Raw genomic sequence first — 13,811 nt, forward strand, 5'->3', positions numbered from 1 at the left:
AGTGGGTGTAATCTGAAGTTGGCTGCAGTTAAGATGTGGGAGATGTTTGACTTCAGGGATGGGAAAGTCGTTTTGTTCATTAAAATGAACATCCTCCCGGGCCTGGCAACCTGTGAAGAAAAAGAACAATTATTTTCATATGTTCAATATTGGGTTAAAGAGTGTAAGGGTAATTATATAGGAAAATACTTCATTATATTTTTAATTGGTAAGGGATCCCATAATTAGCCAACCCAGCGTTGAATCCTGAACTATCAGTGATCCGCCATCAATATGGATCGTATTTGGTTGTAAAATGGTGGTATATAAATCACCACCAATTTCCATGGCTACGGGTGAATTGGAATAAAATTCTGGGTCGGCCAGAGAAATTCGGCAAAATTTCCCTTTTATAGCTGGGTCCAAACCATGCGGGTAAGGGGTTTTTGGCAGGTCATTTGAAACCTGCATGCACACTTCATACTGCATTGTGGAGGCCATGTTGGGTGATATGATGACCTTTACATATACATTTTCATCCACTTTGAAGGGGTTGAGTTCAGCTTCGTGAACAAACGCTACTCCAATTTTGGACGTTGTTAGGCTCGGGTTTAAGAGAGCTCTTACTAGCTGTTTGGATTTCTCCGTGACAACTTGTACCACAACCGTAGGGACAATTGTTTGGGTCCTTGACGTCGGCAAGGTGGTTAGTGTCTGTTTGACAATTGTTCGTGGCGCAGGAATCGGTACCGTGGTCCTTTTCGATGGTGTTGGTGGGGATTGTTCCTTTTGGAGATCCTTAAGGATACGATCGGGACCATGTAGAGCGGTGTGGTGTTTGCCCTTGCACTTTTGGCACCGGGATTTGCTGGAACATTTTCCAATTAGGTGATTCCTGGCCAGACAGTTTACGCAATAGTGTAATTTAACAGCGGTTTGGTATTTTTCAGCCAAGTTCATCTTTTGGAACTTCCTACAGTTTGTTAAGCTATGATCCGCCTGACAGATGCCGCAACCAAAATGGCGTTTTGGTTGACGTTTGTTGTTTTCATTATTGGGTTTGGGTCGAGATCCATTGCGGTTGGAGCGTCCTTTACGGTTGTTGTTGTTTTTGGGTGCCATATTCTATGTAAAAGAAATTATGTATGAATGAATGAATGAAGTGTACTGAATGTGTTAGTGGGTTAGACTATTAGGGTGAAGGGTTAGTTATGAATAAATAGTTAAAAGTGGGTAAGTGTGTTAAATGGGTTAAAAGGGTAAGTAAACAATTTTATGTTATTTGGGTTAAACTAGAAGTGTTAAACTAACTAGTGGGTAAAATGACAACTTTTGTTATTGGTCGAGTTAACGTTCCGGATGATGTTCGTATATCGACTACTCTATTTCGTCCATCAGAGCCAGTGTATGTTTTAATGACTCGACCGAGTAACCATTCGTTTGGAGGTAAATTGTCCTGTCTGATAATAACAATGTCATTTGTTTCAACTTGTCGTTGAGGGTTCTTCCACTTGTATCTCTTATGGAGCTCTTTAAGATATTCATCCTTCCATCTTCTACAAAAGTTATGATGTTGAATCTTTAACTTTTGCCATCTGTTTGCTAGGGTTATATTTTCATTGCTTAAATCGGGTTCTGCTGGGGTTAAAATGGGTGATCCAATTAAAAAGTGTCCTGGGGTTAAAGGGTTAAGATCCTGTGGGTTTTCGCTTGACGGGCTTAAGGGTCTGGAATTCAGGCATCCTTCTATTCTCGCGAGTAGTGTGGCTAGCTCTTCAAATGTGTGCTTTAGGGTATTCATTTTCTTTAGATGAGCCTTAAAGCTTTTCACTCCCGCTTCCCATAAACCACCCATGTGTGGTGCACCGGGAGGTATAAAATGCCACGTCAAATTTTGGAAACTGCTGGCAGATATAACGGAACTTTTTAACTGTTTAATGAATTCCTGTCGCTCTTTCTTCAACAATTTGCTCGCTCCAATGAAATTTGTTCCATTGTCCGAGTAAATAGCGACAGGGCATCCCCGCCTCGAAAAAAAACGAGCGAAAGCTGCCATAAAGGCTTGTGTTGACAATTCAGATGTAGGCTCCAAGTGAATAGCTTTTGTTGCAAAGCAAACAAAAACGCATACGTAACCTTTCGTTATTCTACATGCTCTGCCATTATATGCTTTAATATCGAATGGTCCTGCAAAATCAACTCCCACATTCGTAAAGGGTTTATCAATTTGGGTACGTTCTGGTGGCAAGGCTGCCATGAATTGGGTTGTTTGTCTATTCTTGTATCTAGTACACGGTGAACATTTGTTAACTACTACGCTAACAAGATTCTTGAGTTTTGGAACCCAGTATCCTGAGCGTATTATTCTCAACATAAGTTGATTTCCGCCGTGTAGGGTTATTAGGTGCACGTGTTGGGTTAATAATTTGACAAATGAACTGCCGTAGGGTAATAAAACCGGGTGCCTTTCGGAATATGACAAACTGTTGGAATTTGCTAGTCGACCATTTGCACGCATTATATTTGCGGAATCTAAAAATGGCGTTAGGGTGAGCAGGTTACTTTTATTGGGTATAGGGTTTCTTCTCTTTAGACAGTGATATTCGTTCTTAAAATATTCTGTCTGACAAAGAATAATCAGTCTATCGCGGGTAGATTTGATCTCTGACGCATCAAGTTCAATACTAGGGTGGGTTGTTAATAAACGTAGTCTTTCTTTGACTAGTTGTGGGTTATTTCGATCAAGAATAACTCTATCATTTCGAATTGTATTGTTTCGGGTACACGATGCTCGATCACAAAATCGATAGACATATGTCATTACTCGTAGAGCATTTGACAATTTCGAAAATCTTGATAATATATCTGGGTTTTCAGTATTCGTATCTAAGGAAGGGTGGGTATTAACTGTCGTAGTAAACGACTGACTAACTTTCGCTTCAGCTTGAGTTATAAAGTGTTTCTTTGTTGTTGGCCACTGCGAAGCAGATTCTTTCAACCATGATGGTCCATTCCACCATAAACCGTCATCTTTCAACTCATCGGCAGTACATCCTCGGCTAGCAACATCGGCAGGATTATCGTGAGACGCCACATGGTTCCAATTTTCAACGCCGACTGTTTGAATAATTGTGGAAACACGGTTTGCCACAAATGTGTTCCACGAGTTGGGTTGTTTACTAAGCCAGGCCAAGACTATAGATGAATCGGTCCAGAAATACGTCTGATGTAAGGGTAGGTTGAGTTGGGTGAGTAAATTATGCGTCATATTAGCCAACAACACTGCACCACAAAGTTCAAGTTTTGGTAACGAGATTACTTTGATTGGTGCAACTCTCGTCTTAGCGAAGAGTAGGGTTACGGAATTAGGTCCGTCTATGGGTGTTACTCGTGCATATAGACATGCAGAGTATGCTTTTTCAGAAGCATCTGAAAAACCATGAAACTCAATTTTTGCTGAAGGTGAAAAGTTAATCCATCTTGGTATACGAATTCTATTAATATTATCATAGAACTGCAAAAACTTTTGCCATTTTATAAGGGTGAGTGGGTTAAGACATTCATCCCAAGCTGTGTTATCTTGCCAAATTTGTTGCATTATAATCTTTGCAGATATTACAATTGGCGCTAACCAACCAGCTGGGTCAAAGAGACGAGCGATGTCTGACAAAACAGTTCGCTTTGTGTATGCTGACTTCCTTTCGATTAAGGGTACATTAAAGAAAAATGTGTCTTCCTTCGCATTCCATCGGATTCCTAATGTTTTGGCATTATTCGATTCCGGAAGGTTGAGTAAATCCACATTAAGTAGGTGTTCTTCGGGTAAATCTTTCAACAATTCTCTTGAATTTGAAATCCATTTTCTTAAAGGAAAACCAGCAGAGTCAAGTGCCGCGATCAGTTGGGTTTGGCCTTCTTTAGCTTCTTCGATGGTGTTACCTCCGGCTAAGACATCGTCAACATACATATTATTCCGTAATATTTGTGAAGCTATAGGGTGGTTATTTTGAATGTCTTTGGCTAATTCGTGTAGGGTTCTAATAGCCAAGTATTTCGCACAGTTAACACCAAATGTTACTGTTTGCAGTTCATAATCTTGAATGGGTTCATTGACGCTTTTACGGAATAATATTCGTTGGAAGGGTGTGTGGGTAGGGTTTAGCATAATTTGCCGGTACATTTTTGTAATGTCGGCATTATAAACTATCTTGTAAAAGCGCCATTTCAAGATAAGTACAACTAAATCTTGTTGTAGGGTGGGTCCAGTGTATAGGGTATCATTGAGACTGTTGTTGTTAGAGGTTTTGCTTGATGCATTAAACACAACTCTAACTTTTGTCGTAACATGATCAAGTTTAACAACAGCGTGATGGGGTAAATAATATTGGGTATTTGAAGGAGTGTTGGGGTTGTATTTAATTAGTTTCATATGACCTAAGTCGATATACTCTTGTAACACGTTATCATATTCCACTTTTAGTTCTGGCTTTTTCATTAAACTTTTCTCATTTCTTAAGAATTGAGCCATAGCCACGTGTCGCGAGTTTCCTAACTCTACAGGAGGGTATATAAATGGAAGGTTAACCTGATAACGGCCATTCGGTAATCGACGGGTAGTGGTCATATAAGTTTCTTCACACAGAAAACTTTCTTCTGAAACTTTGGGTTGGGTGGTTACATCTTCAATTTCCCAAAATTTGGTCAAGACTTTATCAAGCATGACTGAACTGAAGTATGAAACAAAGGGTTGGGTGTTATTTGTGTTCTGAATGGGTCCTGTTAAAATCCATCCAAACTCCGTTTCCTGGGCTATTAGGGTATTAAGTAGATCTTTTCTTACTCCAGATTTCAAAATTTGAGGGTAAAAATCGCTGCCAATGATAAAATCTATGGGTCTACTTTCATAGAACTTTTGGTCAGCTAATTGAATATCTTCCAAGTCTTTAATAAGGGTAGGTTTTAAGCTTTGGGTGGGTAAATTTTTGGTTAGTGTTTTCACTACAATTGCTTGGATATTCAGTTTGAAATTAGTATGGGTATTGGAGCGTAAAGAAACTTGACACAGTTTATTTGATCTTGCAGAAACTATCTCATTTAATCCAGAAATTTCTGCAACTATGGGTGTAGTGGGTAAATGCAACTTCCTTCTCAGTTTATCTGTTATAAATGAGAAGTCTGAAGCTGGGTCAATGAGAGCTCTAGCTGGAAACAATTCTCCTTGGACTTCTACATTCAGAACTGCTGTTCCTAATAACTTAGTTCTGTCATCTATGGGTATGGGTTTGCTTGATTGGGTTTGGGTTGAGAAAGATTGAACTGTATTTGACGATGACGCTTGATTGTCGTCAATTTGTGGGTTAATCTTAGAATTTGGTTTATGCAATAGGCTATTATGTCGTCCACCACAATACCTACAGGTGAATGTGCTGCGACAACCTTGTATGACATGACCAATGGCTAAACAATTGTAACATATACCATTTTTTTCAGTGAAGTAAACGACGAACATTCTCTCAAAGTATGATTTCCATCGCAAAGTTTGCAAACAGAACCATCGGGTTTATTTTGGGGGTTTGGGGTTAGTGTATTTGATTGGGTTGAATTTGAAAGTTTTCGTTCGTTTTGCCGTTTGTTTCTTGATTGTGAACTTGCTGTTGGGTCATGTGTTACATTATGGAATGTTTTGCCTCGTCTGTCATATTGGGTTTTAACTTCTTGGAAATGTTTGGGTTTTGTGTGTTGGTTAGGGTTGGTATCAAGATCTTGAACATCATTAACTGATGTAAGTTCCTTGAAAGTGTTAGTCAAAAATACATCTAAGTCAGTCCAAGAAGGCATCTCTGCACAATCTGGAAGAGATTTCTCAAATTCTCTTCGGGTTTCTCTGGGTAATTTCGACGTGCATAGATATACTAAGATAGGATCCCATTGATCCGTATCTATGTCTAAAGAGTTCAGATTTGCAATACAGCAATTTATCTTTCTCTGAAGCTTTCTTATAGAAGCACTACACATGGTGCTTACTAAGGGTAAATTTAATAGGGTTTTTAATTGCGCGTTAATTTGCATCCTACGATTCTCATACTGAGAAGTTAATTGATTCCACGCAATAAGAAAGCCATCATTTGTTAAGGGTGCATTGTCTACTATTTCCTTGGCTTCGCCGCTTGTTTTTTGTTTAAGATGGAAAAGTTTTTCAACTTCACTTAAACGGGTATTATTGCCATAAATGGCTTTGAAAAGATCCCTAAACGAAGCCCAGCTTTTGAAATCTCCGCTGAATGTCGGCATATCGCAAGGGGGTACAGTGAAGCTTGTAGAACTGTTGGGTTGTGGGGGTTCGGGTAAAGATGGTCGGGTTTCATTTTCCTTGGTCATCTCCTCAATCGATTCATCTATGGAAATCATGCTTGACCTATAAAATCCTTTCGCAGATCTGACTTGCCTAACAACATCGTTTAAATTTATGGCATCGGCCTTCTTAGGGTCAAGAATATCGGCTGATTCTCTAATTTGGGTGAATTTACGGTCAATTTTAGCCCATAATTCACTTAATTCCCGTTTTTGGAATTTAAGAGCGGGTAGAGATCGGATGCTTTCCGGGGTAGTGCGATAATCTTCATCAAACGACTTTAAGTCAGTTTGGATATATCTTAATAAATCGGCGGCCACAGATTCTAGAGTAGACATATTGGGTTATTGGAGAAATTCACAAAAAAGAATTCTCAAAATAAAATATATTTCTATATAGAAATATTTAGGGTTCAAATTAAAAAAGTGTGAGTTTTTTTTTTTTGCTTTAGCTGTACCAAAATTACTTTTGTTCCAGCTGACAAAATTTCCAATTGGGTATTATATGTAATGTGTGCGCTACTAAGCTTAAAATGCAATATTAGTTCCCTAGAAGCAATATACAAAAATATATTTTGAAATTTTTATGAAAGAGGGTGGGTGGGTTTTATATTTTCAAGTTTGTGTGAAAAGGGTGGGTTTTAAATGACAATTATACTGTATATTGCAATAATAAATGGAACAATTTGCGAATAATATTGGAAATTTATATTTTATATAAAAATTGCAAAAAGTTTGACTCACCTTTTTTGCTGAGGGTAGGGTACAAACCACAATATATAAAAATATATAAAAAATTGCTTGTGTTGTCGATTCCTCTTTGTGTCGTCTTCCCGCTATGATGAGTGTTGACAATATGGGTAGTGTTGTTGTTGTAATTGTCGACAGCCGCTGTAAGTACTGTGTGTACAGATGTATGTATGTATATTTTAATGTGGTTTTTTATTTGGGTAATTTTTGTAAAAATTTGTTATTATGTTTTGCACCAGAATTTTTTGTTCAAAATAAATGTATGTATGTATGTTTGTAAATATTTATGTATGAATAAGTGTTTAATTTCTTTTTATAAATTATTTGGTATTTATTGTTTTTTCCTTGTTCACAATTTTTGATTTTTATTTTGTTTTAAATGTTTTAATATTTATTCTGTTTTTAATATTTTGTGTTGTATTGTATTTTTTTGTGCACTTTTTGTTTTTTTTCCTTTTTTGTTCTTGTGTGTTATATTCTTGTTATTTATTTGTAAACAATAATTTATTAACACTGTTTTTATTTATTATTAATGCACTTTTGTTCTTTTGTTTTATGTTTAGGGTATTTAGGGTAATTTTTAGTTTGTAGGGTATTATTTATCTATCTATTGTGAACTTTATTTTTATTTATTCTTTTTGATTTGTGGACTGTATCACTGTTTCACTTAACTTTTTTACCGGTTCGTGAGGACCATTGTTTTTACGGGTTAGAAGTTGACGGCAATATTAGTTTTAAGTATCGGGTAAGTAAATAAAAATCTTATTTTTTATATTTTCCTTTTTTTTTTATAAAACGTTATAATTCATATGTTTATTGAACTTTCATTAGCGGTAAGTATTTAATATATAGGATTAGGGTAAGTATATAGATCTTAAGTATATAACAAATTTTAGGTTAGGGTGTAAGTTTTATACTAGGTTTAAGTTAATATTTAAGTAAATTTTAAATACACTTTAAGAGTTTTATTATAGGTTTAAGGTTTTATTATAGGTTTAGGATTTTATTATAATTTTAGGGTTTTATTATAGTTTTGTTTTTTATTAAGTTTTAACTTATTTATTTATTTATTAAAATAACTATTGTTGGTTTCACTGTTGTTTGGTTTTAAGCGCACACACTTGTGTATTGATCAAAAGGGTTTTTTGAAGTGGAGATCATAAAGCTGCAGCTGACTTTAGTGGGTGTAATCTGAAGTTGGCTGCAGTTAAGATGTGGGAGATGTTTGACTTCAGGGATGGGAAAGTCGTTTTGTTCATTAAAATGAACACATACAATTTAAGGTCTAAGTCACGAAGTTTCGAAGTTGGGCAAATTGTCACCAGAAGGAATTTTGCTCAAAGTAATCTACTTAGACACTTTAATGCTAAATTAGCTCCCGTTGGCATTAAGAGTAAAGTGATGGAGAAATTGGGAAATGCATACTACGTTTTGAAGGATGTAGAAAGCAATAACAAATCAACCTATCACTTAAAGGATATTTGGTAACAAAAGTATTTTTTTTTATTGCTAAAACCCCCTTTTTCAGTTGTTCCTAGGCGGTTGACCTTGATTAACATCTGCTTTGTTTGGGGTGGTAACAAAACTTATCAATCGAATGCAAAACTGAAAATACAATTCTCTATTGGATATTTAATCTATTATTTTTTTTTGAGCATTTGATTTGAAATTAACGGATTTTAAGAGTATGGTAACATCAAGATGTTAAATGGGTACCTGGTTTATCAATTCATTTCTTTGACTACTTATATAGAGAATGTAATAGATGCTAGCACAAAAGAAAATGAAAAAGTGTAGAGTTTGTAGAAATTATAACTGAAGCTCCTCCACGTTATTTAATAATTGTGTAGAACATTCTTGTATAAGCAACTGAAACTGAACTTTAAACGCGACCCTAAAATATTTTATAAATTTGTTAACTCGAAAAGGAATTCCGTCGGATTTCCGTCCTTAATGAAATACCTTACAACCGAGACTTCCAATCATATGGAAATAAGTAATTTGTTTGCGGATTTTTTTGCTTCAACTTACTCTAATGCTGAATATGATACATCAAAAACTTATCCATTTTATATTCCAGAACAACAACCTATTTCATTTCCATTCATCACTACTGCCAATATGATCACTCTATTAATCAAACTAAAACCATCTTTCTACAGTGGACCTGATGGTATTCCTAGCTGCCTTCTTATAAATTGTGCACAATCTTTAGCAACACCTTTAACAATATTATTCAACATGTCTATAAAGTATGGCTACTTTCCGAAATTATGGAAAAAATCTTTTATTATTCCACTGTTTAAATCTGGGAATAAATCGAATATAATAAACTACAGAGGTATTGCTAAATTAAGCGTCATTCCTAAGCTTTTTGAACAATATCTAACCGAATTTTTAAGTCATCAAGTTTCTTCCATAATTACACCTTTCCAACATGGTTTTCGTAAAGGATGTTCGACTACGACTAATTTGCTAGAACTGACAACAATAATTAATAATGGTTTCATTAATGGATGTAATACCGATGTTATTTACACTGATTTTAGTAAAGCCTTCGATAGAGTTAACCACGATCTTTTGTTGCATAAGCTGTATATAATGGGATTTACGAATTGCTGCTTGGAATGGATAAAATCTTATCTTGTCCGTCGTGAACAACGTGTGCGTTTTAATAATGCATTGTCTAAAAATATTATCGTCAAATCTGGAGTTCCGCAAGGCAGTCATCTAGGACCAATACTATTCCTATTGTATATCAACGACCTTCCTACCACAATAAAATTTTCCAACATACTTATGTATGCAGATGATGTAAAACTGTTTTCATGTTGTGCCGACTCTATTGTTCAGCCCCATTTACAACAGGATTTAAATTTATTCTTCGTTTGGTGCCAAATTAACATCTTGGATATTAATTTAAAAAAATGTAAACATATGCGTTTTTCCAGAAAAACTAGATCAATTGGATGCTATTTCCTTGGTGATTTCAAATTAGAGGTTGTTGATGTTTTCTTGGATCTTGGTGTATTATTTGATGCTAAGTTATCTTTTATCGAACATATAAATATGTGTACTAATAAAGCTCGTGGTGTATTTGGTTTTATTAAACGATGGTCAAAGGAATTTTCTGATCCATCTATAACAAAACAGTTGTATATAGCTCTTGTAAGACCTATAATCGAATATGGATCAATCATTTGGGATCCATATTATAACATCCATAGTGATCGTATTGAGTCTGTCCAAAAACAATTTCTGCTATTCGTTTTAAGGAGATCTTACCCAAATCCATCTATATATCTTCCTCCATACAGTACCAGGTTATTGGAACTCAATTTACCAACTTTAAAAAGTCGCCGAACAATGTTGAATGTCATATTTCTTATCAACCTTATTAATGGCAATATTAGCTCAGAGTTCCTTTTAAGCAACTTACATTTTAATGTCCCTCAACGCCCTACACGTTATTACCATCCGTTAAAAATTCCATATTTTCAACAAAATTATGCTAATGCTGACTCTTTTCGTCGAATCTGTTTAAATTTTAATGATTTGTACAATATTATCGATACAACTTTGAGTATTAATATTATTAAACGTAATTTAATTTTATATTTAAATAGATTACATTAAATTTGTTTGTAATATTTATAATATTTTAACTTTTTGTCTGAACGGAGTTAATCCATAGACTAAATAAATAAATAAAAAAAAAAAAAAAGCCACCAGATAGAACAGTTACCAAAGTGAATAGAAAGTCAAATAGAATAATTTGCATAAATTCTTTTTGATTTTTTTAAAGTATCTTAAAAAAAAAGAGAAAGACAAAAAGTACATATAAGATAAATTTAATAATAAGGACAACAAATATAAATTTTAAAGGGAAATTGTCAAATTATTGAGTTGGCTAATTTAGCTCACCCAAATTTTGGGGACTCAATCCTGAAGTCCTACCCTCACGTGGTGATTACATAACCACGGTGATAGTATCAATACACATTATACATTTGATGGAAATGTAAGTAGTTATGGCTTAGGATTGCTAAATATAGTGTTGATAAAACAGCCCACATCCATTTGTTTCTTTTGTTATAGACGTGTGTTGCTCAAAGCACCAAATCACGGGGTAACAATACTCCCATACCCTCGAGTATACCCTCGATTGGTAGTCAGCTACTACGTCGCTCAATTGATAACCCGGTAACTCCTACTTTTTAAAACTACTTCTAAGCGTGAAGCAGGCATAGCTATAAAAGTGCCAAATCTAATCTGTCAAGTGCTAACTATGCTAACTATCATCTATCTACACGTGTTTTGTCTCAATTATGTAATCACTATTCATTACTCTAACTATTTAACAATTTGCCTATAAGTACCTATTAACATTGTCTGATTTAACATTATAAACCTACAACCTAACCCTAATTAATATAAATAATTTTTTAATTTAATTTAATTTTTTTTGCTGGAAAAGAACTTATCTTATTACCTAATTCAAACTAAAAACACTAATGTAAGACCCACCATTAAAACAAAAATAGATACATAAGAATAATCTACTAGATTCATAAAAATTATGTTAAATTAAATAATATATATTATTTTTTTATACTAATATATAATACTAATTAAACTTATAAGTAATTTAATGAATTATCCACTTTAAAAATTATCCACTTATTAACAACATATTAATTACCCTTGCTTTCAACGTTATTTTAAATATTATTAGTTATTACAAAAAAAATCCCAAATAGTTATCTATAACTAACACAACATAATGCAAAAATAAAATTCTAACCGAAAACCCTACAAATAATAAACAAAAAAAAAAAAAAAAAAACCTCACTAGAATCAAATACCTACAACAAAAATATGTATCCACCGAATCAACAGGCCTGTTGACTGCGTTGGACAATCATAAGTAAGTCTCCAAATTTTATTGAATTTTTATATTTTTTTTTTGTTGTAATTTACAATTATATTTTAATGAATGAAAGCATATTACATCTGATTCTCTTTACAAATTGAAAAATATAATCATATATTAAAGAACAAATTAATGAAAGAAGAAAAGAAATTATGAACTAAATACTCTTAAACTATTTATACTTCCAGTTTGTAATATGCTTTCCATTCGCTCAAAATATTAGGTATTGCATTTTGTTCTATTATTTACATTATATCATTGATCAGTGAGATCAACAACATTCTCTTTCCAATTTGTTTTGGTTTTATTATTATTATAACTATGCTTTTGGGAAAGAACCCTGTTTGATCAGAATTTTATATTGATTATATTTTATTATTTTTGGAATTTTTGTATATGTATGATATATGATTAATGTATCCCCTATTAGAGATTAATGTATCCCCTATTAGAGTTAACAAATTTATTATGAATAAATATTTGAATTGAATATGATTTGTTAAAATTAATTGAATGGTTGATGAAATGTAGATGATTTAGTATAACTATATAATGGGCTGAAGAAACATTAATGGTCATCAGCATGGTTGGGTGGGAAAAATGACCTGGGGGAAAATTTACAACTCTTCTCCCCTATTAATCAGAAATATTTCAGACTAGTGATACATTTTAATTTTTCTGTGGTTCTTTACTATATTTTCCTTCTCTATACTGCACACATAAACAAAATTTTTAAAGAAACGTAACAAAAACCTATGTTATCACAACCTACGCCCGTTTCCCTGAGCTAGAACTGTAGCAAAGCTAGGTGTGCAGACCCGTGATAACTGACGATGCAAAAGTGGTTCGTTACAAGTGTCACCCTTTTTCTTTAATTGAGAAGAGTTGAAAGTGATTTCAACTCTAAAAATTGGTTGAGGAATTTTATTCTTATTTATTATGTTGTGAATGGACTTCACTTCAAAGTCTTCAGACTCTAGCGCCTTTTTAATATCATCAGTTGGCTCAGAACTATCTATACCTTTGATGAAAACTGTCAAACCTTTTGCACTTTTCAGTTGATATGTATAATAGTTTCATTTCTCGGATTCGAAATTATCAACAATCATTCCGAAATTTTTTTCCGAATAAGTTTGTACCTTTGTCTCTTGAATATTTCCTTTACGTAGAGAGACCACGCGGAAATTCTCCTTACCTACAAGTTGGGACAATTTGTTCACCAAAACATTTGTAGTAGGTTCGCGCAAATATAGAGGTGGTGGCTTATAGTCTTTTACAGGCTTTGCGGGTTTTTCTTTACTTTCTTGATTGTCAAGAATTGCAAAACGATTTTGTATTACCGGATTTTTTTCGCCTGTTTTGGATTTGGTTCCAATTTATAGTAATGTAACGGTCCATTCCTGTTAGGATTTTTCCCGTATTTTTCACTATGCTTCCAGTATTTTTTGGTATGGCACCAGTATTTTTTAATTGATTTTGCTTATCATCACCGGTTTTTATAGAGTTAATATTCTCATTACTACTATTTGTGACATTGATCACAGTAGCATTACTATTTTCAGCAACCATTTGAGTTGTTGTTTGTTTTTCTATAATATCTTTTATGTTGTCTTCTACACAATTGTTTTGTTTTGGCGCACTAGAGAGTGGAGATCTCTCGTTTGTTGTTGTTCTTACACTTAAATAATTTTTGTGATCTTTTGGATCATATCCCAGCAGTTAAGCAAGTAGTCAATGTATCCCTTAAAGACAGTAATTGTCGCAAATGTCTTATCACTTGGCTGACTCCATTTTATAT

At 34.0% G+C, this 13,811-nt stretch overlaps 2 protein-coding genes across 2 annotated transcripts in view; both read right to left on the reverse strand.

The window, feature by feature from the left end:
* Window positions 1-13,811, reverse strand: part of Vps13D (vacuolar protein sorting 13D) — an 862,750-nt gene that overhangs the window by 109,533 nt on the left and 739,406 nt on the right. The window lies entirely within an intron of this gene.
* LOC135955567 (uncharacterized) lies at window positions 1,286-6,669 on the reverse strand. Its single transcript, XM_065505920.1, has 2 exons — window positions 5,487-6,669; window positions 1,286-5,436 (listed from the first exon to the last, which is right to left on the reverse strand). The coding sequence occupies exons 1-2, from the start codon at window positions 6,667-6,669 to the stop codon at window positions 1,286-1,288; spliced, it is 5,334 nt and encodes a 1,777-aa protein (XP_065361992.1).

The sequence above is a fragment of the Calliphora vicina genome, chromosome 3 (genome assembly GCF_958450345.1).
Source record: "Calliphora vicina chromosome 3, idCalVici1.1, whole genome shotgun sequence".
Taxonomy (NCBI): Eukaryota; Metazoa; Arthropoda; class Insecta; order Diptera; family Calliphoridae; genus Calliphora; species Calliphora vicina.